General features: G+C 35.0%; 1 protein-coding gene across 1 annotated transcript in view; it reads right to left on the bottom strand.

The window, feature by feature from the left end:
• Window positions 1-26,029, bottom strand: part of Ret (protein kinase receptor Ret oncogene) — a 707,216-nt gene that overhangs the window by 305,080 nt on the left and 376,107 nt on the right. Inside the window, exons 4-5 of the mRNA XM_081728674.1 lie at window positions 7,731-7,866; window positions 3,943-4,187 (exon numbers count right to left, since the gene is read on the bottom strand). Of these exons, the coding sequence (XP_081584800.1) occupies window positions 3,943-4,187; window positions 7,731-7,866 (381 nt within the window). The remainder of the gene's footprint in view (window positions 1-3,942; window positions 4,188-7,730; window positions 7,867-26,029) is intronic.

Raw genomic sequence — 26,029 nt, 5'->3', positions numbered from 1 at the left:
AGTAGATTGAAAAATTGTCGGCAGAAAGATAATAGTACCAATATAAGATTTAAAAAGAAAGTATTATACATTTTAAGAATAATGGTAATGGTGTTACTACATTTATATTTCTTACGTCCACCATTCACAATACAGGTGCACAAGTATAGTGACTACGCCTCAAATAAATACATATTGTGAATAAATAAACCCATACTTAAATGTGTGTCTCTGTATGAGTAACTCTGGACTAAATTCACATAGAAAGAATCCACCTTGAGCCACCAAATTTGATGCCGGTACATACGCAAATATCTTTACCAGATGTAATCGAGTACAAGACGCTTTTTCGATTTTCGGCTCGAGGAGTTGGAGGGGAGGACTAACGTTACCAACACTTGTTCTCTGGTCATTCCTAACAACATCTTTCATCTCTACAATCAACATTACTTCTTCATTTTGCAGGTTTACATAACGCAAAGGACAAATGCTCACACAATGGAATAAAGACATTCAACTTTCGCATTTTTTTCCACCCTGGTTCTGAATTCAGACAGGGTAGGAACGTGAACGTGATTTTCAGCGGCCCTTGAAGTATCACTATTCATCTTATATATGAATGCCCCAAAAACTATGAATTGGACACTAATACACTTCGTTTTTGATAATTTTTATGTTGCCTCCTTCTCATTCCATCCCTTTACCTCCATGTCGACCGGGAATTAATTTGGACTTAAATGACATCGAGAGTATCACTTTTCGTCTCAGTAATTTAAAAAACTATGTATTAGATACAAATATTGGTGGTATCTGATTATTTTTACTGTTTACTCTTTCTCAAGCCACTCACTCGCATGCCGACGGGTGATTAATGTAGACTTAAAAAGCTTTATTTATCTTAGTGAGCACGAACACAATGGATTAGATACTAATGTCGACCGTTGTCAATTATTTTTACATCACCTCTTTTCACTCCCTCCTCAATGTTGATAATGCAAAAGGTAAAAAATCCTAAGATGGATAATTATTCACTCATGTACCACAAAACATCGAATTCGGCGCAGCACTCTAGAAGGAATTACAGCCAATTATTGTTACATTCGTTTCTACTTATCTACAAAATGCCTCTTGCCTCGCGTAAGAAACGAAATATTGAAAAACGTTCGGATTTTTATTTTTAATGTGAAATTTATGTGTTAAGTTTCGTCTGTCTAACTTGACAGGCTCGTCAGATACTCTATTATTAACATATTTTTAAATGTCCCTATCACCCTCTAGGTTGAGTTTTACGGAATATTAATGGACTGAATACCTAAGTTAGACCAGGGTTCACTTAAGTAGCAAAAGTAGCCAAATCAGTTCAATGACAAGAATAAATCATCATCATGAACACTTAAAGACGCCCATTCTCTTCAGTTGAACACAAAATCAGGAGTAATTGCGACTTGCAATCTGTCGTGTCAAACGACTGATGTCTCAGTTACACCATCACGGAATATGCCACTCCGACTCTCACTTGAACATGATATATCCAGAATATCAATTAACAGTGGTACGCTATCACATCCTATTATTTTATACTTCAAACATATGTAAAACGTATATGGAATGTTATAGCATTAGATTAATCGTTGCAGATGAAGTTTTTTTTTTAGCATATTATAAGCAGATGACGATGGGAGTATCCGAGTATGAAGAAGTATTTCCAAGCGAGGCAAATGATGGGGAAGTGAGAATTCTGATATATTTTGATGATTATTCTACAGTGGAATAACCACTTTGCAAATAATATAAGAAGTGAGCATCAGATTTTATATTGATTTCAAAAGAGATGTGAAACAGATAAATAATGAATCAGTAGTTTTGAATAGAGCATGAGTCAAAAAAAGTAAAATTATGGAAAAAAGTAAAAAAAACTTAAATTTTTGAAAATCCTGCTAGACATGAAATGATTGACCTTTGTTTGAAAAAGTAAAGTACTTTTTGTCATTGTACGAAGTGAACAACTTGTATAGAACAAATGGTAGCAACAAAAAGTGCACTAAATCCAAACTCATGACCTTTCCAGACTCATGACCTTTTTAAAACTTTGATTCAACTGTATTTTTAGCAGGGAATTATAAGCATAGGATTTGAAAAGTGCTTTGAAAATACGTATTATGTTTAGATACATTGAATGTTACAACACAATAACAAGACTGGCAAAAGCCAGGGCTTTGTGTGATCATTTTTCTACATCACAAGGAGTAATCTTAGCCTGCACAAGATTGATTCTATTTGAATGATGAATAGGGAACTTTTCACATAAAAAGGGAATAACAAATCAGTAATGTAGTTTTTGTGTATCTGAAAGATCAAATAATTGTAGTTCTGTATAAATATTAATTTTTATCAGACAAAAATGTATTATAAAAGACGTCATGAAAAGTAAATGTTAATTATTTAAGTAATTATTAAACTGTGGATATTTAGGAAAAATCTTTTACTGAAAGCTATTCTTTGTCTCCTCCAGTTAAATTTTCAGATTTGTTTTTAGCGTAGACTGTTACTTTTTTGTATTTTTTGTCGTATTCTTCTTTTAAATAGATGTTTGTATATGTTGGTGAGACATAGATTCTATTTCATACTTCACTGACTTGTGATCGACCATAGTGTTCCATAGCTGAAATGTTTGAGGAAATCCCTTTACAGCTAGTGGAAAAAGGCAAAGATTGGAAGACACCCAAAACTCACTTTGTAGAAATATTGTCATAGCAATTTGACTGCATACATACGGAAAAACTAGTGAGTACATAGATTGTCATTATATCATATATTAACTCAACAGTAAAAGAGCATAGTATAGAGATTTCATAAAATTTCAAGATAATATTCTGTAAAAATTACATTTAGAAAATAAAAGTAATGGTAGACTCAACCTCCATATATTAAATTTTATTGCATCTTCTTTTATTGGGAGACGAAAGGAAAATACGCACACACACACACAATATATATATATATATATATATATATATATATATATATATATATATATATATATATATATATACAATTATATAAAAACAAACCTTCTTGATTATATCTTTCATGTATAATATACTAAAAGCTGACACAAAAGATTAATTATTGATGTTTTTAAATAACCACATTTCTTCTTAATGCATCAAAAGCTAAATAATATATAAGCTATACTGTTCACTAAATAGTTGTCTGATAAAGGAATTTTATTCAAGAAAATTTGCTCTTGAACATGACTGTAACTAACAAAATTTGCAGCATTCACAAACTATATAAAATAAGTTGCACTATTAAAATTTGTGCCTTTGATTGGTTTTCTATTTTTGAAACCAGCGATTCAGTTGTGGATCCAGTTGAACTTTAAGAATTACTCAATAATTGGCAACGGATCCCGCTGGGAATCGAACCCGAACCTCTCACACCAAAGGCACGTACGATAGCTGTTTAACCACGAGTGAGCTCAAACAGAATAATATTTGTTATTTTATTAATGGTTGTTTAATTACTTAAATATGCATTTATAACTTTTAAAACAAATTATTCTATGAACAGTTTTTACTGTCTTTATTTTTATATTTTTTACTTATAAGAGAAGAAGAGGAACGAATATTTTGAATAAAGTAGGTAATAATATTAGTTTTGATTATATTTAATTTTATTGAAGGATTAATTAAACGATTTTTGGTAATAAAAGGCAAAAAAAAAAAAAAAATGGAAACACGCTGGGATTAATTTGAGGATAAGGAGAGAGTAAACTGCTTCATGGTGAAACTTGAGATGATATAATGAATGACGTGAAAGATCTCGTATAGAAAAATATTTTATTAAAACAGTCTGATGTAAAAAGAGGACGTTATAAACATAAAGAAGGTTAATATTACTCTAAATAATTTTGGTAATTGAGCATTGTCACAGTTAAAATGAAACAGAGGGTTTACTTACCTTTAACACCTCGAAAGAATTGACTTGTAGGACTTTTCTTGGTATAGTTTCGTTAGTTTCAGGGAAAGGTGGATTATCGTCTTCGTCGAGAACTATCACATTAACTTTCTGCTGAAGTTTATCTCTTCCTATTTTACATTGTATTGTCAGTTCATAGTATTCTTTATGTTCTCTATCAAGATTTGCTTCACTTTGAAGAGTATACTCGCCACTATTCTTTTGCACTATGAACGATGATTCATTTCCTGTAACAAAAAATTTAAAATCCATTAATTTGCAGAAAAAGTAAAATAAAAAACACAAATGAAGTTTGAAGTGTCTAAAGTTATCAACCAAGCACTGTTATAAACAATTTTCAAGAAGTATTATATCTTTTGAGAATAGAATGTTAGCAATTAAAATTCATTTGCCTAAATAGGACGTATCAGTTTTAATGCTACAAGTGTAAAGTTATAATGCTTTAGTTTGAAAAGAGATCAAACGTGCCACAGTAACAAAGAAACTAAATACCAACCCAATACAGATATATCTGGATATACCAGTCTTAAATTGAATGTAAGAAATAGTAGGATGTAAAATCCAAATAAATCCACTGATATCCTTATAACATATTTACGATAGTCAATTAAAAATGTAAAAGCGAAAAGTTTTTTGAATAATACACTAGACAGATGGTACAAAATAAACTTAATGCTGCTACTACATACAAACATTTTTATTTTATTTTTGATACTAATATCACAGAACTTACAATAATGATCTATAATAGCGTAATTTCACGTTGTATTGTGAGGATGTGATAGTTTGGATCTAACTTGTGAGAAAATCTTCAATTTAAATTATAGATCTATTTCAGCTAAAAGGTTTTATAAAACGCCGATGTTATATGAGATGGCTCTGACCACTTAGCATCCAAATACCCGTGTTTTTATCGCAGATAAGCCGGATGGCGGGAATCAAATAGAGCACTACTTGCACAGAAAGCTCTCTCGATAGCCACTTAGTCATGAAAGAGCATGTCACGATATGCAAAAGCTTGATGTGTAGAGATATTTTTCGCAAAAAGCAAAAAGCGGAAATGCAGATCTAGAGCATCCCTTTAAAATCTTAGGACTAAAGAACAGAAACTTATCGCCCTCCTCCTAAATTTCTATACTTCTAAACATTTTTTCCGAAAGAAAAAGCAAGTTTATAGATTGTGATCTATACGACATCTGGCAAAATATCCAGATTGATCTTCAGAACCTACCTGATGAATGATTCAATATAAATGAATCAAGGCATTCTTCTTGATCAGATTTCTTTTAGATGTTTCTACGTATACCAGCATTATTGAAAATCCAAGTATTCCAGTATTAAAAAAAATGAGTTTGAGAGATCTATGTTATAAATGAAATATTCTTAATTTTAGAATTACTTCTTGAAAAACTTATCATTAATTTCTAATTTGCTCTTTTACAAAAATGAAAGAAAATCATCATTGAAGATTTTGAAGTCATCAAAATTGGAGACATGTACTACCAGATGAAAAATTACAAAAGAAGTATTAGGTAACACTTTTTTCTTCTACTTTGCCACTTTCACTATTAGCTGTATACCGCTTGTGATGAACAACTACTCTTTCTTTCTTTCTCTCTCTCTCTCTCTCTCTCTCTCTTTCTCTCCATATATATACAGTGGCGTATTTACCATTTCGTTTCGGGAGCTTTGCTAATTTTCGGGGGGGGGGGGTGCTTTTGCCTGAAAATGTGAAATTTCTGCAAGATATTTCATATAATTTACTATAGTAAGTAATATTTCGGGAAGGGGCTTAAGCCCGGAAGCACCCCTAAATACGCCATTCCATCTTGCATTAGTTATTATTAACTTTGGATTGTAATGTGCGAGAACACAACATGATAATTTTGTATAGTAATTTAAAGAATTGTTTAATATATTTAATTCTTTAATAACATTAAAGTTAAATTATTCAATAAATGATGAACTTCAATAAATGACTTTGTGTATACTCACAGAACATATTATTTACTGATATATTAATACATAAAGTAGGAAATGAAGGCATCAAAACCTTTTATAAGTCGTAACAAGAATTGAAATGTTCATAATAGGAGAAAATGTGTTTAAAAAAACTGTTACAACTTCTTAACACTTAATGTGTTCCCTTGAGATGTATTTTATATATTTATTTTTCTTGTTGAGGGAAATTAATCGGGTCACTAGAGTCAAAAAATAGTTCTTGAGGTTGTAAAGACATTATATGGAACCTCTATTATTATACATAGACAACATTCAGTTAATGATGTATAGAAAACATTAATCACAATTTATTACGGATAGCCTATAATCCTAATGAGTGAAACATTTAAATTATTATTTTATTAAATTATTTACTTCACTATTCCAATTAATTTCTGTACGAAAGTTTACGTTTAAGTGTTAAGTAGAAGATAACTATTACATATAAGAGCAAACGCCAAGTAAAATCTTCTATGTATTTGTCAAAGGTGATGAATACTGTTCTTAGAACGTCTTCTGCAAGCGAAGGGAACAAAGAAATTATAAGAGAGAAAACAGAATTTTCTTTCAAGGAATAAGGATAATCTTCTTTTCGTGGATGATGGATGCATAATATCCTGGAAAATCTCGAAAATCCTTCCTTAAGCCTTCACTAATGAAATACGTGCAGAGGAAGTGAGAATCAGTTATTTTAAGCAAAGAAGTGTGAAAACAAGTGAAGAACACTTTTAGGAAATGCACCTAAAAACAAGAATTCTTTCTATAATATATAGTCCTGTTTAAAAATATAGACATCGATCTTACTTTGATAAAATCTGAATTTGTATCTGTATAATATATTGTCTATTAGCTTTATTGGTAAAATAATCGGTCAACGACTATGGTCAAGAGTAGAAGCATTTTCAAAGAAAGATGTGTAGACAGATTTGTCTGAATTACCACTATATTGAATATAAATAAACTTTAGTTTTTTTCAGTATAAAGAATTAAAAGAAATAAACAGCAGAGAAGATATATTTATTACATATTACTTAAAGTATAAATGCTTAATTATTTGTTATTTTTCTTTAAAAGAAGCATTGTTTAACCTTCGCTACTGGTAATAGTAAGCGTCAACACACAATGATGAATTTAAGAGGGATTGAACTATCTTATTGATGTCTATCGGAATATAAATGGTCGTACAGAGGACATCTTACATAGAGGTCGTGATGGCTTAGTGGTAGATAGCTCATCTTTGGTGTGTGGGGTCCCTGATTCACTCTTAGCTCGTATCAAGTAAGTTTTGTGGTCGACAAATACCGTGTGTGTTGGTTTATCGGGGTTTTCCCGCTACTTACAACTTTGTTCATTCCGTTATATCATTTAGTATAGTCTGTATCACCGTTTTCCTTAATTGTGAGAAGTTAAACTTTAAAACAAAATCTTAAATTATGATAAACACTTTATAACTTCTTTACAAACCATGATAAATACATGCCTATAAGTATATCTGATAATATTGTTTCATTTGTGTGCTGAATTGATAAAATATACTTCATTTTTAGTTACACTGCAAATAGTAGATTTATTAGAATTCAAATTACGCAAAGAAAATTTTTAATTGATAACAACGTATTTGAGTACAAACTGCTTTATTTGTCTCTGAAGGAACTTTGATTTTTTTCAGCTGATCCAGGTATATACTATCTTTAACTGTGTCGTTTTTTTAAAAAGAAAAAGCAGTCTCATAAGTAATACTAGCGAACTTTAAACTTCATAAAACTCACCTGCAATTTTGTGCTTTACTGTGATATTTGAGCATAATCTAGATATGTATGTAGGACGAAAGTAGCCCAGAACTGTGCGATTTCTGTTTTCAAGAACCTGGAACATGGGATTGGACATCTCATCCCAAAAGCAGACCTGAAAATAATAAATAATAAAGAAATTCATTATATTACGTGGCAAGACTGAATCTGTATTATTAAAATGACAATAGTATCGTGATATTTCTATTTCTAAGCAGTTCACTAAGTCTGCGCGCACTGATTATAATGATGTTACCGTTTCGAAGCAGCAAATTATTTTCTGCTTTTAGGATCTTCCCTTAACCAAGCGTCCACTTTTACGCACCGTTAGTAGGAGCGTGGGGGTAATTTTTTACCCCAATATTATTTTACTTTTGTGATTAAAGTATTATTCAGATATATTGGCAAGCAAATTTATAGTATTACATAGACTATTGTCAGCCAGGTTTTTATCTAAAATATGAGATAACAATGAAGTAAAACAATAAAATTCAAATTGCGTGGTATTTTATCTCTTTCTTCGTTCACTCTTGGGAGTAAAATTTACCTTCATTCGCGCTGTTATGGTTTAATATTTTCAGAGTTGCAGAAATTACAAACTTCGGTGGTATTTTGAATTCTGTCGGATCTGATATTTACTGAGATCACATTTCTTTGTCTTGTCTGTCGTCTTTTATGTATAGATTTTCCAAATTTTATTAAACATTTTTGTACCGATATTGCTTAATTCTTAAACGACAGACACAATGTCAGATGACTTGCTTGAAAAAACGTTCGAATAAATTTGTCTTAAATTTACAGTTGTGCTTAACCCAGATTCTTCCCTGCAATAAACTTTTAAGCCAACACACTGTGACTATCTCCTATTATTTGTAAAGCATTGTTACAAAATATCGTCGTTTTTGATCATGTTTCATTAATTCATTAGGAATGTCCTAGAGTATTTGATTTTATTCATTTGCCAACTATTTCAAAATGATTGTTTTAGAAAAGAAGCAATGAATCTTTATTTTTTTAAATTATGTATATTTGTTTAATTATTTTATATATAAGCTCAAATTTAGTTCAGATGCCGTCTCTCCCATCACTCGTTGCTAGGTCAAGGCACTAATTGAATTCTGGCAATGTTTCTGTTTTTTGTTAAAATGGATATATTATTGTATTTAATTGATTTTTTGCATTTCTAAGGCTAGCGTAAACAAAAGCACAAGTTTTTTTAGCAACAATGTCTGCACTAGCAGCAACACCTACTCATGAACTAGATAGCCTTAAGATTTAGGAAGATCGCCTGCATAATATGCAAGTAGAATACTTTAAGGTAGAGTGGATTGCATGGCGTTGGGATTATGACACAATGTTTATTTTGACTAGAAGAGAATAGTGGAGCAAACACAAGAAAGAGAAAAACATGAATGTTGATCTTTCTAGAGAATTACTATATATATTTGCTCTATTTTTCCGTAACTTGAAAAAACGAGAGGGCCAAGGAATTAATAAATAATCAAAACATTACAATCATCATCATCATCATAGGTATTCTGCCTTTATTGGCATGTCACTTGCCGCAGCTGAGAAGCTTCCATGCTCCACGGTCCTCCGCTAACCTTTTCGTCTTCGCGTATGATCTTTCTGATTTAATATCATCCATTAATTGTAGTCTCCTTCGCCCCCTCCCTCTCTTTCCCGAAAACATACCCTCTAGTACGTCCCTCATGATACAATCTCTTCTTAGGCAATGTCTCAACCAGTTTCTCTTCCTCTTCCTAATAATATCTAAAAGTGTTCTTTTCTCACCCACCACTTCTAACACTCTCTCATTCGTTTTCCGCTCTACCCAACTAATTCTTTCCATTCTTCTCCACACCCACATTTCGAAGGCTTCCAATCGATTTTCGTCACCTTTACGTAATGTCCACGTTTCCGCCCCATACAGTACAACACTCCACATGAAGCATTTTATGAGTCTTTTTCTCAACTCTTTATTCAAGGTCCCACAAAACAGACTTTTCTTCCTCCTAAAGGCTTCTTTCGCCATTCCTATCCTTGCTTTTATTTCACGTTCGCACTTCATGTCATTACTAAGAATGCACCGACGACTTCGCATGCAAATGAAGAAGTAGAGGAAAATTATGAGAAAATAGAAGAAATTATAGATAGGGAGAAGAAGGGTGCATGCATAATTCTAATGGGAGATTTCAATGCAGTTGTGGGAGAAAAACAGGAAGGTAGTATCGTAGGCAAATATGGTTCAGGCGAAAAAAATGAAAGGGGAGAGGGACTGGTGAATTTCTGTAGACAGAATTCACTAGTAATTGGGAACACTTGGTTCAATCAGCACAAGAGAAGAAGATATACATGGAAATCACCAATAGACGGCGGAAGATATCAGATAGAATATATTATGGTTGAGGACAGGTATCGGAATAGCTTAAGGAATGCGAAGACCCTTCCCGGGGCTGATATTTTCTCTGATCATAATCTTGTGCTGGCCCAAGTAGATATTCAACTGAAAAATGTAGGCAGAAGAAAAGTAGGTAACAAAGTGTTGAATACTGAAAAGTTGAAAAACGAGGAAACAATGCAGCTAAAATTCTGCTCCGAATACTGAATAGAAGGTTATATTGAAGAACAAATAAAGATGTTGAGGAGGAGCAGTTCGGGTTCAGAAGAGGCAAGAGCACAAGAGATGCTATTGGATTATTAAGGGCGATCGGTGAAAGATTTATAGAAAAAGGGAAAGAGGTGTATGTTGTATTTATTGATCTAGAAAAGGCTTTTACATTACATTACAATAACAGAATAAAATAAGCGAAATATAATAATAGGACGATATTATTAAAATTACATTGAAATAATGTTCCCATTTGTAGCCTATGAAACAATTCTGCGAAATAACGTTTCATAGTATGAGCAAAGGTTTGTATTTAGCCCTTTAACCGCCATGAGGCATGAACGCTATGATTCATTATTTTTATAAATTTGTGCCGCGTGGCACTTATGGATGCATCACACTTTTTTGTTTTCGAAGATTATACACATGCAGTACGCAGAATCGTTCCAAATAAAATGAGAAAAAGCGAAATTACGTTTTGGCCCAGGGATATAGTTTTTGCTAATACATTGTGGCAGTTAAAGGGTTAAATACTATTTTCAATCTAATAGTACAAACGTGAGATTTAAAGTGCAAAAATGCAAAGTATTAAAAATGGAAAGAACAACTACGTTAAAAACTCGCTTACATAATGATACATTTACATATAACAGATTCTTTTGGTAATTCAAATTGTAAGAGAGAAATATCTGCATTTGCTGAAATTGCACCAATTTGCGATCTGATTAAACTTTTCTTAGTAAAAAGGTCTAAAAGTATGTTTGTCAAAGCATTCCTCAGAACGATCACTATTTTAGCAAGTATCTATTATCATTATTTTCTTCCCCTTTTTTGTATTAGTACACAACAATAATATTAGTTCAAGCAACATTCTCTACAGTTTCTATTTTAATGAATATAATATTGAGTGAATATGATTACACACTAGTGTAGACACCTTTAATTGTTAAGTTTTTTTCATATTACTGTATTTAATATTTACTATTTATTGTATGAAATACGTATTTATTATTACTGTTTCTAAGGCAATTTGTTTACGACATAAAATATCAGGTTAATAGGTATTTTATTAATATGTTTGCGTGTGAAACAAACTAATGGAATCTCCACTATTGTGTATGGTCAACTTTGGTCCCAAACATAAATTTTCCATGTTGCTGGTAACTTTCAGCAACAACTTGTCTTATAAGCAGAGGTACTACTGTACATAATTATTTTGGATAATTTCTGTTCCCAAGAAATCAGTTGTGAGTCTTTTTTTCCCATAGTTTGTAGATGCTTTTGTTTCCATTTCTAAATTTTCTCTGTAGTCTATTTGCTTGTAGTCTTAACCACATGTAGAACTTATGTGGTTCGGATTCTAAGTTAAACTATGTGTCCACATTTGGTATAACATCGGCGCTAAACTGGAAGCTAAACTTATAATCAAGCACCCAAAGCACTACCCAAATGTCAGTATTTTAAACAACTCCACAAAATGTTTATTTTATTTCCCTCCCTGCTTCAGAATTAATTAATAAAAAGAACTAATAGGACTTCTAGACAACGGCCAGTTATCACACCAAAAATGATGCTGAATGTAGTTTTGCATAGCAATGGTGAAGCCCACAAACATATGGTTTTATATTAAAATTTATTAAGACATAAAAACTTGTAAGTAGAAATAAAAACTCTGCTATCACAACGTTTGGTTATTATCAGAGAATCTCGTAACAGTTTGTAATACACTAGTAATCATTTGAATATTGTGCTTTAAAAACGGGTTCCTCAACTCTAAACTAAATTGGGTACAATCCTAAAATACCTACTAAACTTAAGTAAGCCAGTAATGTCTTTAACAATAAATTAATTAACCTTGAGCTGGGAATATTTGAATACCATTCATTCTAGCATTGGAACTACTAGTATAAAATAAAAGACAAATTCTGATTAAAGCATATACTATCTAATAAGTAATAGCATTACAGTTTCGGCAATGTATCTTTCCCTTCATCAGACACATTAGATAGTTGGTCAGAATTTGTTTTTTAATTTATGGGAATATTTGATTGTGGTTGATAATTTTAATTTTTCAATTATTTCCATAAAGCGAAAACACAGGAAATGTGCCTTGTTTTATTGCATACGATATGAGACGAGGAAAGAAATAATTTTTCCACCTCTCGTCTCGCAAAACTTGTCGAAGTTTAGTCTCGTTTCGATTCACGAAGAATTCTTTCTAATCTTGTATCGGTTTTCGTGATAAATGTTCTTTATTGTCTTCGTATAATCATTGTATAAATTTATAGTTCCTAGTATGAATCATGAAACATTAAAACAGTGCTGCCCATGAGATTCGAGAAATATCTCCTCTTGTCTGGATTTCTGTCTCGAAAACGGAACGAGCAAGGGCGCCCATCATGGCGGGTAAGGTGGGGCGCTCGCCCCCTCCCCTAGAGGAAATTGTACTTCAGAATATCGAAAATCCAATAGAATTTTTACATTAGTTACAGCAAAATTTGAAACTATTTTTGGAACGTCGATTATACTTGCCCCCCTTGGAAACCACAACATGGGCGCCCTTGGGAACGAGGATTGTAATATATCTCGTCACGTCTCGAATTTGGAAAGATATTTCTCGTCTCGTCTCTCCTGTTCAAGACAACACGAGAAAATTTTTATGGGCAAACGTAGTGCCTTTCCTTGTCCTTAAAACAAGTATTCCCATATTTCAGAAGCATTTTAACTAACTTCAATATTATAGATACAAAATCCTAACCTTACGTGTTTCCACCCTATTATATGATAATTTAATTGTTTTGTTTCTTTGTATGATAATTTAATTGTTATATGATTATTTAATTGTTGACGACAATCAGTGACTAAATTAAGTTAAGAATTAGTGGAGAATTTAGTCCTATTTATGAAGAGGGTTACTTTTTCCCGGAATAAAAGGAATGTAAAATGCTAAGTTTCTTTTTGAAAAGGTAAGAATTCAATTCAACATGACACCTGTTTCTTTAGAGCTTTCACAAATATTCGCGCTACTTGATTTGAAATTAATTAGGAATTAGAATGTTAACTTCCTTCCACCTTCTGTTCAAAAATGTGATATACTATAATTTATATTAAAAAAAAACTATTCAATTTGACACAACGTACTGCATAAACAGTGTTGCCTGTGAGACGAGAAATCTCTCGACTCTCTTGAACAAAACTGATTCACCTAAGTTCTAGGTCTGAAATACTGTTTTAGTATTACATGATTCATAGTATAAAGATTATAAATTGAGAAAGTTTAGCTACGAACATAAAGAAGAACGTTTATCAATGTTTAAAGATACGCAACTCATTACACAATATTCTCGTGATATGTGTATTACGTCGCTACACATGGCTCAATTCCTATGAATTCTGCTTCCATGTGTCCAACAAGTTAAGTTGTTAGCCTCCTTAAAAATTAAGTTTATCATGTGGGGATTAAACGCCAGCAAACAACGATTCAACGATCTGGCCTAATTCCAATAAAGTTTCTAAGTTTCTCCTGCAAAATTATGCAAATTACGTCATTACGTGTGGCCATCAAAGGATGATTGCTTGTGGTCAAAAGTGATCAAACAATCTGGCTAAATCTCGATGAATTTTCCTTCCATGAGGGCCAACATGTTGGAAGATTATTGAAAGAAAATGAAAATTACAGTAAACAAAGTACCGGTACATTGGAAATTTCAGATGTACAGAAGTTAACTTGTTACTCTAATTAAAAAACTATGCGCATTACGTCTCAACACGTGGCGATTAAACGTTGATTTTTGGCTATCAAACGATAATCAAGCTATCTGGCCTAATTTTGATCAAGTTTGATTCCATCGGGGGTGCTAGCAGGTTAATTTGTTAGCCTGCTACAAAATTATGTACATTACGTCACTAAGTGTGGCGATTAACTGGTCTGGCTCAATTCCAATCAATTTTGCTTTCATAGGGTGGACATATTAAGTTGTTAGCTCCTTGGGGGGGCACGGTGGCTCAGTGGTAGAGCGTTCACCTCCGGTGCTTGGGGTTCATGGTTCGATCCCAGCTCGCGCTTTGTGGACTTTGATGGACAAACACCGTGTGCGTGGGTTTTCTCGGGTTCTCCCGTTTCCTCCCACTTTTTTCATTCCACCATTTCACTCATCTCTTATCATCACCGTCTCCTTTAGCCTAACCGGCATAACCGTGGGACGTAAAACTTAAAGATTTCATTTTATTTCATTGTTAGCTCCTTATATAAAATATGCGTATTACGTCACTACATCTGGGGATCAACCACAATCAAATGTGTTCAGTTTCGCATCCATAAGGACTAACAGATTAACTTGTTAGCCCGTCTACAAAATTGTGCGCATTACGTCGTTACGCGTGGCAACCAAACGACGATAAATCGATTCGGGCCCGATCAATTCTATTTCCACGAAGGCTAAGAGGATTAGTTTGTTAACCCTATACAAAACAATGCATATTATGTCATTACACATATCGGCCAGTCAAATGTTGCTTGTTGCCGATCAAACGTAACCAAACAACAATGGAATGATTTGGCCCAGTTTCGATCAAGTTTCCTCCCATTATAGGGAAGGTTAATAGTGTAACTTGTTAGCCGTCCTCCAAAATTATGCATATTACTAACTACGCGTGGCGATCAATCGATCTGGTTCCATTCTCGTCAATTTTGCTTTCGTGGGACGAACAGGTTAACTTGTTGATAAACTCATTCTTTGAAATATGCCTATTACGTCACTAGACCTGGCGATCAAACGATGGTGGCGGCCAAATTTCAATAAATTTTGATTCCATTGAGGCTTGCTGGTTAACTTGTTAACTCCCTACAAATTTATGTTCATTACGTCACTGTACATGGTGATTGTTGACGATCTGGACCAATATTGATTAATTTTGCTTGCATGGGGGGGTGGCAAGCTAACTTGTGAGCCCTACAAAATTATGTGTATTGCGTCACTACGCGTGGTGATCAAACGATAATTGTTGAGATTAAACGAGTTTGATACCCATCAATTTTACTTCCAGGGGGGAGGTTACTTACAGGTCCAGGTTTATACGAGGCGTGTTTTTTAAGTAAGGTCCGTTTTGTTGTAGACACTAGTAGTTCGCGCGCATACCGCAACGAGCGTGTGCGTCGTGTACCGGCATGCATCGGAAACTACTGTGCTCAATTTGCGAAGTGTATGGTGATATTGTTATGAGTGCAAGCAAAGTGCGTAAGTGGGTACGAGAATTCAAAAATGATGAGGACCGTTACAACGTCCATGATGAGGACCAAGCGTCCCTTCTTCGATTACAGACGATTTGGTGGCTTCAGTTGAAGCGAGGGTTCATGAGAACAGGCGCTTCACAATAACAGGTCTCTCAAACGAATTTCCTGACGTGTCGAGATCAGTGCTTTACAAAATTGTTTCTGAATACCTAAAGTTTAAGAAACTGTGCCCCCGTTGGGTCCTGAAACTCCTAACAGAGGACCACAAAATCCAAAGATTTGAGTGTGCGATGAAGTTCTTGACTCGTTATCACGAAGAAGGTGACGGCTTCTTGAGTCAGGTCGTAACTGGAGACGAAACATGGGTTTCGCACATCACGCCCGAATCGAAGCAACAGAGCATGGAATGGAGACACACACACTTGCCTGCAAAGGTGAAGGCCAAACAGACTCTGTCCCAGCGCAAAATCATGGCGTCAGTATTTTGGGATAGGCATAGTGTTTTGTTGGTCGACTTCATGCAACGAGGAACCACTATCAATGCAGAACCATACTGCCAAACCTTTCCGAAAGCTACGCAGAGCGATTCAAAACAAACGACGCGGCATGGTGACAAAGGGCATTGTCCTTCTCCATGTCAATGCAAGACCTCACACTGCAGGTCAGACCCACTATTTGTTTGACAGTTTTGGCTGGGAAGTTTTAGACCCCCCACCCTACAGTCCTGATCTTGCGCCGAGCGATTACCATCTGTTCCTCCACCTCAAACAACATCTCAGTGGCAACCGTTACAATGATGACGACGATGTGAAAACGGCAGTGAACTCTTAGTTATCGGAGCAGGAGGCATGTTTTTATGAAGAGGATATTTTGAAATTGGTTGAGAGGTGTGATAAGTGTTTGAACAAACTTAACAACTATGTCGAAAAATAGAGTAAAGTATGTACTTTCTGAAAATACATTTACTTTTTTGAAATAACCTTTCGTTGTGTACTTATGTTCAAACGGACCTTACTTAAAAAACACGCCTCGTATTACTTTATATTGGTATAAAAGCAATATTCTTTTGAAATTATTGAAGTTCATTGCTGTGTTCATCTGTATCTTTTAACACATTCTATTCATGAAAGTTTAAGAAATGAGTGATAACAAGTACCAAATTTCACAAAATTAAATCCCCACGTTAAGCGGGTTTGCATATCAAGGCTCCTAACTATGAAAACATTTACGCTCAGTCCAACCTCAATCATTTCACGAATTCAACCTGTTTTACGTATGTTATTAAGACATAATATCGATTGTGATTTATTCTAAAAACACTTTTATACATTGCAAGAGCTGTAACGTCCAAATATTTACTGAGAACTCATAGTCGTATCGGAATAAACAAAAGCGAATATGGAACAGTAAACTGCTATAACAAAAGGCAAAAGAAGAGGTGCAAAGGCACTCAAAACGGTCGAATGGTTTGGGTCGATACACTATCAATCACATGTTTGTGGGTTCAAGCCCCATAGCAAGTTGTTTCTTTTTTAAGTGTCTTCCTATTTTCATCTGGAGGCTGAAAATATTTCTTTAAGTAACTCATTGAAAACTTCTTTTGTTTCAAATTCGATTAGAACGGAACATTATATGAATTGCGAATCTTAAATCCATAGCTAAAAAAAATGAACTATACTCACTACTCCATTATCCTCTGATTTGTAACGAAACATTATTTATAAACAGTGGTGACTTCAGAAAATTATCCTCGGGGGGAATTTCAATATGCGGGTGGAGGACAAACATTGGTAGTCCACATTGAGCACGATCGAATATATGGTCCTGAAGGCGGAAATTTCTTAGCTCGAGAGGGGTCTCAAATTCTCCCTCAGATCACGTCCTGAAAGCATCATTGCTTAAAAGCTTTTCGTAACAAATATAATATTACACTTGTTTCTCGTTCTACATTTAGAATTGGTAAAATCATAACTTATAGAGGATTATAATAAAAGCATAAAAATTACAATACCAATCATGTATAAATTATCCTGTAAGTTACCAACTTTGGGTCAGATTAAAACTCAAATATTTGTTTTCGGATTGCACTTAGAAGTAAGTCCTCTGTATATAATCCTGATTGGAAAGCCATGTTTAACACTAATTAATTAATCAATATTTATACGAATATTTTTTTATTTTACTATTTTTACTATTCAATATTATATACACTTCATTTCCAAAATCAAAATCTCGAAAATGTATATTGCACGAGTGCAGACTCGGAAATAAATGATTATTTATCATATGTATTGGTCTCTATTCGAAATTCTATTTAATCGAATCCGACAAGAACACAGACAGAAATACCGAAAACAGGTGGAAAAAAAAAGAGAGAAAAAGGCGTTGTACCCGGTGGGGACTCGAAGTAAGTTCGATTGGTGCTTTACAAGCCGCACGCCTTAGACCACTCGGCTATGGTAACAACTAGTGATTCTAGCAAAGGCTTCGAGTAGTAGTTCTTATTACAGAATAACATTTTCTATTGCCTAAAATTTAAACCTAATTTACTTTGATATAATATATCTATTAATTTGTTTCATGAATGTTTTCGTTACTTTGATGAATGATGTATGTTGTTGATGTAGATTCTATTACACGTTCTTTCGTAAATATTATAGAAAGTATCAGGGTTATTTATGATCTTTTATGGAAATTAACTGGCGCATGCGCAGTACACACAGTTCAATTGGAAGGCGAGGAAGGAAACGCTAACACACTGTTAGAATGTTCCCCTCGCAAGCAGTAGTTCCCAACCGAAGGACGGCGGGACGCACTTCGTCCTCCTGGGGGGCGTGAAGGGTTTACGAAGTCCCTTCGTTGTCTTATATTTGTTGAATGATTATACACAATATCCAGTCACATCTTCTACACATTTGGAAGTGATAAATCGTAGTATAAATAAACCGTCGTCCACACAGTGATTGTTGCTTTTCCAAGATTATAAACTGAAACACTTTTTATTTCAATAGAATATAAAAGTTTCAATGGGAGGGGTTACAACTCCCTCAACCCCCTGGGTCTTCGATATGTCACCGCCTAAACTGTAACTTTCAAGTTAGAATCGAAAAATGGAGACATGTGACCTACTAAATATATTTTTAGTTCATTATACATTTTCATAAAAAAAATATCCACTATTACAATGACAGTAAATGCTAAGTAATTATTATAAATCTTTGTACTTTCATTTTCCCTCTTTCTTCTCAATTGAGCTTGAAAAATGTAAAAAAGGGAGGTTAAGAACTTCAAATATTACCTATATTTTTAGCGTATTACGGAATTATATTTAATAGAATCCAGCAGGATCACAAACTGATACGTCAAGAAGAGGTAAAACCAAATTGTACTAGGGAGGGATTCGAACTACTTTTGAATGGTGCCTCAGAATCTCTAGCCGAATGCCTTAGTCCACTCGGCTAATGTGACAAGTTGAAAATATAGTAAGCGTGTTTCATGTTCAATCTTTTGTTACAGTATGAAATTTATTTTGTATTCTCTGAAGTTTAAGCCTATTTTGGCCTGATGTAATAGTCTGTTGAAATTGTTTTATGTTTACGGTATTCTTTACTTTGATGAATGATGTTGTTAATATAGGTTCTATTACGTATTCGTTCATAAATATTACAGCAATTGTCAGGATTATTTATCATCTTTCATGAAAATTGACTGGTGCATGCACAGTAGAAACAGAAAGATACACTTTACCGACATTTGTCATACACGCCAGAACGCAAATTTCTAACAGGTTCTCAAAATGCCTCGTTCTAAAGGTTGTGGAGAACTGTCTGTTGCTCTGAAAGGAGAAATCATAGGCTGAGCAAAAATGGGACAAACTGTGCCTCAGATTGCTAGAGATCTGGGATATGACAAGAAAACGGTCAAGAAATGGGTTCAGCGACATGAAGAAGGTGGTGAATGGTTCAGGTCTCGGTCAAGAAGTGGAAGGCCAAAAGTGACAACTGCAGCTCAAGATCAAGCTTTACTTACAGAAGTAATCAACAGACCTCTACGCCATACGTCAATCCTCTTGGACAAAGCCAGAGAATATAATTGTTCTCACGAAACAATAATAAGAAGATTATTGGGGGCTGGTCTACACTGTTTAAGACCCGCTAGGAAGACTCTCCTGACTGAAACTCACAAGGCCAGACGAATGGAATGGGCACAGAATAACATAACCCAACCTCAGTCATATTGGGACTTAGTCATCTGGACCGACGAGAAGGTTTTCAAGTCTAACCAACAAGGCAGAGTTATATTGTATAGACCGCGCGGAACCAGGTATGCTGAACAAAATATTATCAGAACTTCTTGTTCAGGACGAATATCAGCACACTTTTGGGGATACATGACGGCTGCTGGTCCTGGAGATTTGGTTGCAGTGCCTGAGAGAATGAACAGCAGTGTTTACATTAATATCCTCGAAAATACGTTGTTACCGTCCTTAGAAAGAAACGTTCCCGAACAGGAAGAATATATATTTATGCATGACAACAGTGCTGTTCACACTTCCCGGCACACACGAGAGTGGCTAAGTGAACATCCAGAGTTAATCTGTATTGAGTGACCCCCTCTATCCCCAGATTTGAACCCAATTGAACATCTGTGGGCCTACATGGTGCAAGAATGGGAAGAGAGACGTGAAGACACAGACCAAACGTTTCTTCAAAATCATGTTATGGAACTGTGGCAACATTTTCGTGACACACCGTCGTATTGCTCGAGACTTGTATCTAGTATCCCCTCCAGACTTCAAGAAGTTACTGACTCTGGAGGTGACTACACGAAGTACTAGTGTGTTATTTCTTGTGTGAACATTTATTTAAGTTTCATTTATTTATTATATTTTTTCAAGAGCAATACTTTCGTTCTTCATTCTTTTCCTTTGCTTGTTTACTTATTAGTTCGTTAAAAGGTAAAGGAAGAGTAGTATATCTTCAAAAAGTATTTGTGAATTTACTTTGAACGTTTCTAAGAATACATTTACTTTTTTTTTCTTACTCTATATCATGCCCAATATTACTTTCATTTCAGTTAATTAATAACTTTATTTCACATCTCGGATAAAAGTATTATTGTCTTTTTAACGACATTTTTCCTTTTGATTGTGTAATTTCTAGTTTCATTGAATTATCTCAATTCGAATGAGTAAATCACATTTTGTTTATTGTCCCTTCCTTAGCTAAGTTCGAATTCGAGAACAATGTGGTGTAATACAGGCCGGTAGCCAGCCCAAAAATGTAGGGGGGGGGGAACGGCTGAAGTTAGGGGGCCTGAACCAACCATATTATAGTTCATTTGCAAGCCTACCGTGAAAATTTTAGAGGGGGCCCGCAAAAATTTAGGGTGGGCCCAGCCCTCTAGACCCCCCTGGATACGGGCCTGGTGTAATATACGTTCTTTATTCTTCATATTGTGCAGTAATGACAATATTAATTATTTTTCATGAGTCCAGTTGATTAGGGTGAACTTGGACAAACATTAACCTGGTGATTCTTTACGCAATGACAAGCGTAAAATACATTTTAGCTGTTCTTTATACTTCACAGCGATGAAACATTCTAACAGTGTGTTAGCGTTTCCTTCCTCGCCTTCCAATTGAACTGTCTGTGTACTGCGCATGCGCCAGTCAATTTCCATGAAAGATCATAAATAACCCTGATACTTTCTATAATATTTACGAAAGAACGTGTAATAGAATCTACATCAACAACATACATCATTCATCAAAGTAACGAAAACATTCATGAAACAAATTAATAGATATATTATATCAAAGTAAATTAGGTTTAAATTTTAGGCAATAGAAAATGTTATTCTGTAATAAGAACTACTACTCGAAGCCTTTGCTAGAATCACTAGTTGTTACCATAGCCGAGTGGTCTGAGGAGTTCACCGGTAGACGTGAAGGAGTGCGGACGTTTGCTCCTGCTCGTTGTGACTACCGAATAGCCAGTTAAGTGCGGCTAGCTAAGTGTTATTTCAAGTGACTGTGATTAGTGCTATCTTGGTATAGTGAACAGCTTTGATACTTTTCGAGTATATAGTTATTGTTTGAAAAGTATTTGTTGTTTTTTGTTTGAATTGGTGATCATCATGTTTCGTGGTTTACGTCAGAACACAGTGAAACTTGCATTCGATAAAAGTACACGACATATACGCCCAACTGCTTTGGATATCCATATTTGGCTGGATGAACAGGTACATGTGAATTTGGATCAGATTGATGGTATTCAATTAAACAGTGAGGAATATTGCGTGTTTTTGAAATTTAGTTCTCCGGAAAAATTTGAACAATTTCTCGTCAATACACCTAGTGAACTTCCCTTTTTGCATCAAGATGGCTCGCGGAGCCTTGTTTCAGTGCAAAATGCTTCAGATACTCTTACACGTGTACGTATCACAGATCTCCCCCTTGAACTAGATGTTAGTTTTCTCAATTCTGCCCTCAGTAATTACGGAAGTGTGAAAAAGATAGAAAATGAGCAGTGGTCCCAGAAGTACCGCTTTCCTGTGTTTAATGGCGTACGTATAGCGTATATGGAACTCAAGAAGCATATTCCTTCGAAATTACTCATCCAAGGTTATCGAACAAGCGTTATATACTCTGGACAACCCCCAACTTGCTTCGCGTGCCACCAGGTCGATCACACGTTTAGTTCTTGTCCCCGACGCCTACAGCGCGCCAAACATTTGAGTACAGCTCCTCTGACGCTCAATATGTCCCAGTTATCTGGAAAAACTCTTCCTCAAACTCCTCGTTACTCAACCGATCAGAGCTTTCAACCTGGTAACAGTACGTTAACAACGACCTTATCTGACTCATTACCCAGTGCCCACAGTGCTCCATCGCTACAGGACCTCAATGAGTTTCCAGTGCTGACTGTGCCTACTTCCCTGGATCGACCCACGGATACCGGGATACAGGATTCACTAACTAGTGCGCCCCCCGAAGATATAGGAGATCCGCCCATGGTGCCTGATGTCAATGACCAGTGTTCGTTAATAAGTGTGTCGGCAATGGACGAGGCTTCCAACACCAGTGCTTCGCAGATACCGCCTACTAAGGTACTTCACGACCTTCCGCCTCCTTTATCTGACTCAGTTGATGCGGAAAGCAGCAAAACTGTGAGAACGGTTTATATAAGTGAAAAAGCAGGTAAGATTGCCTTGTCAACACACAAGAAAATCAAAACAAACACAGGGAAAGGGAAGGCTGTCGTGACACGTGACTCACGTGAGCCTGTTGTTGGTGCTTCGATTACATCATCGCAACCTAGCTTCTCGACTGTCCTTGACGATTCGCTACAAACAGACAGTGTAAAGAATCAACCTGAATAGTGTTGTTTTTTTCTTTTTCCTGTTTGTCAGGTCTCAGCATGCAGTTTGTTTATTTTGCAGCTCTAATAATTTTATTTACTTTCTATCCGCTGTGTATGTCTTACCCTATTGTCACTGTTCGTAAAGTGGGTACTTTAAATTTAAATGGTATAACTAGTCCTACGAAACAACGCTTGTTACATAACTTTATACGATTACATGACTTTGATATACTCAATTTGCAAGAACTCAAAATTGCCGATTTAAGTTTCATAGATCGGTATAATTGTTTTGTTAATCTTGGATATAGTGGTAGAGGTACTGCAATATTAGTGAAGAAAGGAATCCATGTGCAACACGTTACTCGTTTACCGTCTGGCAATGGGCTCAGCCTTGTATGCGATAACATTCTATATGTAAATGTGTATTGCATGTCAGGTTTTCTACACAAAACTGACCGTGAAAATTTTTTTAATGCTGATATCGTGCCTCTGTTTTCTATTCCGCATACGAGTATTATCCTTGCTGGAGATTTCAATTCCATTTTGTTTTGTGACGATTCTACTGGCTATTTTAATAAATGCTTAGCATTAGAAAGACTGGTCCACGGATTCCGATTAGTTGATACCTGGCGGTCCAAACGAACTGATATCATTTATACGCATGTCACTCCATCAGTGAAGTCACGCATAGACAGGATCTATACCTCCTTCGATCTCGTACCTCGTGTGTGTGACATTAATGTTCTTATGGCTCCGTTTAGTGATCATAGTGCTGTGTGTATGTTACTCAAATTTCCTCCCCCTCTCCTTGGTTTGAGCCCAACGTTCGGTCCCTCTAACTGGAAACTTAATCCACAGCTTCTGAAATCTGATGATATTAAAGAACTGTTTCGAGAGAAATGGGCTTATTGGTGTCGACAACAGAGATATTTTGGCAGTTTAAATTTGTGGTGGGTTCATTATGCTAAGCATAAAATTAAATCTTTTTTCCAATGGATGCATTCTGAATACCGTCAGAACAGCAAAAATACCATTGACTACCTTTACAAAGTGTTACATGAGTTGTGGCAACAGCCTCCCTCTGCGCACACGTATATGCATATTAATAAAATCAGAGCAAAATTAATTCGATTAGAAAACGACTCTTTACAGACTATCACTAAATCATTCGATTCCAAATTATTGTTGTCTAGTGAACGAGTTACATTTTTCCACATCATGCGGCAACATAATAGAAGGAGAACTAATTTTATGGAACATCTTGTATTAGAAAATGGCCAAGTTGTTACTGCATTACCTGATATTATGTCCAGTTTAACACAGCATTATGAACAACTATTTGAATCGCATCCAGTTGCTACTCAGATATGGCCCACTTTCTTTTCCAATATATCTTGTAAATTAACAGCGGCTGACAATGCACAGTTGTTAGCCCCGATTACTAAACAAGAGATTTATGATGTGTTAAATACTACAAAGCATTGTAGCAGTCCTGGCAAGGATGGACTCATTTTTCTCTTCTATAAACAGTTTTGGGATGTGGTAGGAGATACTTTCACTGCTGTACTTAATGATATGTTTCAATCTGGAAATGTTATGCAAAATGATGGTATCATTATTTTAGTTCCGAAAAAAGGAGCCCAAGCTCATATTTCTAATTTTAGACCCATTACGCTGTTAAATACTGATGTCAAATTATTGTCTAAGGTATATAAAGTACGCATGGAAAAAGTTATCGAGAAACTTTTAAGTGGTAAGCAGGCAGCGCTATCAAAAGAACGTAATATTTACTATGCCCTGTGTAGCCTACGAGACATCATGGGATATTTTCAAGTGCAACAGCTCCCTGCCTGTGTCACTTCTATAGATTTCAAACATGCTTTTGATTTTGTCGAGCATAACTATCTTTATGCTGTACTACAAGCATTTGGTTTTGATTCACGTTTTATTGCTAATATTAAAAATTTATATCACAATGCAAAATCCCAGCTTCACATCAATGGTTACTTTAGCTCACCCATATCTATCAAGCGAGGTATCCGCCAAGGATGTCCTTTGTCAATGTTGTTATTTGGCTTAGTTCTTGAACCTTTATTGCAAAATTTGTCCTGTTTTCCAGTCTCACATTTACATGATTTTCAAAATATTGTTTGTTTTGCTTTCGCTGATGATGTCTCAATCAGTTGTACCACTGTTGCTCAGGTAAACTATGTGCACCAGTGCTTAAATAGTTATTGTAATGCTAGTGGAGCAAGTATTAATGTCAATAAAACGAAGAGTTTAAATTTTAATAACTGGGCAACGGTCAATAAAGGGTTAACTATCTGTCATTCAGAAATTGTGACGAAATTAAAAATTTTAGGTGTTAATTTTACGAGTAATCTTGATCCAGACTCTGAGACAGTCTGGACGCCAATAATCAATAAAATCAGGACAGTTGTTCTCCAAAATCGTCATCGACAGCTGAATTTAATCCAGAGAGTCTGGTATGTGAATACTTATATATGTTCTCAATTATGGTATACAGCACAGGTATGGCCACTTCCGGACATCTGTGCCAAAAAAGTGCAATCGATCATTGGCTGGTTTATTTGGTGCGGCTTTTTCTTCCGAGTTCCACAGGTAGTAATGGTGTTACCAGTAGACAATGGTGGCCTTGCTTTAATCAATGTACGACTCAAGTGTAAAATATTATTTTTATTACGTAGCTATAAATTGTATCATTTGGACCATAGTCATACACAACAATGGCTACAATGTTGGACGCCCACCTTACCTGCTCCAAATCCACCCAATGTTCCTTTCCTTCAACACGCACCCTTATATGTATATAAATTCGTCCTAGCCTGGAGTTATCTGTCTAAACATGATGAGATAAGAGAAATCTGTTCTCGTGATTTTTATCTGTATTTTTTAAAAATGACCTTTACTCCAACTACGATACGAGTACAGCAGAACAATAATAGTTGTAACTGGAATCGCATATGGTTTAATATTCATAGAAAGTTTCTTCCGACTTGTGTACGTAGTTTATGGTATAGTGTTGTGCATGATATTCATGCTACTAATC

The sequence above is a fragment of the Thermobia domestica genome, chromosome 10, assembly GCF_964235325.1.
Source record: "Thermobia domestica chromosome 10, izTheDome1.hap1.1, whole genome shotgun sequence".
NCBI lineage: Eukaryota > Metazoa > Arthropoda > Insecta > Zygentoma > Lepismatidae > Thermobia > Thermobia domestica.
The sequence above is the reverse complement of the archived record's forward strand: the minus strand, read 5'-3'. Positions and strand labels throughout refer to the sequence as shown.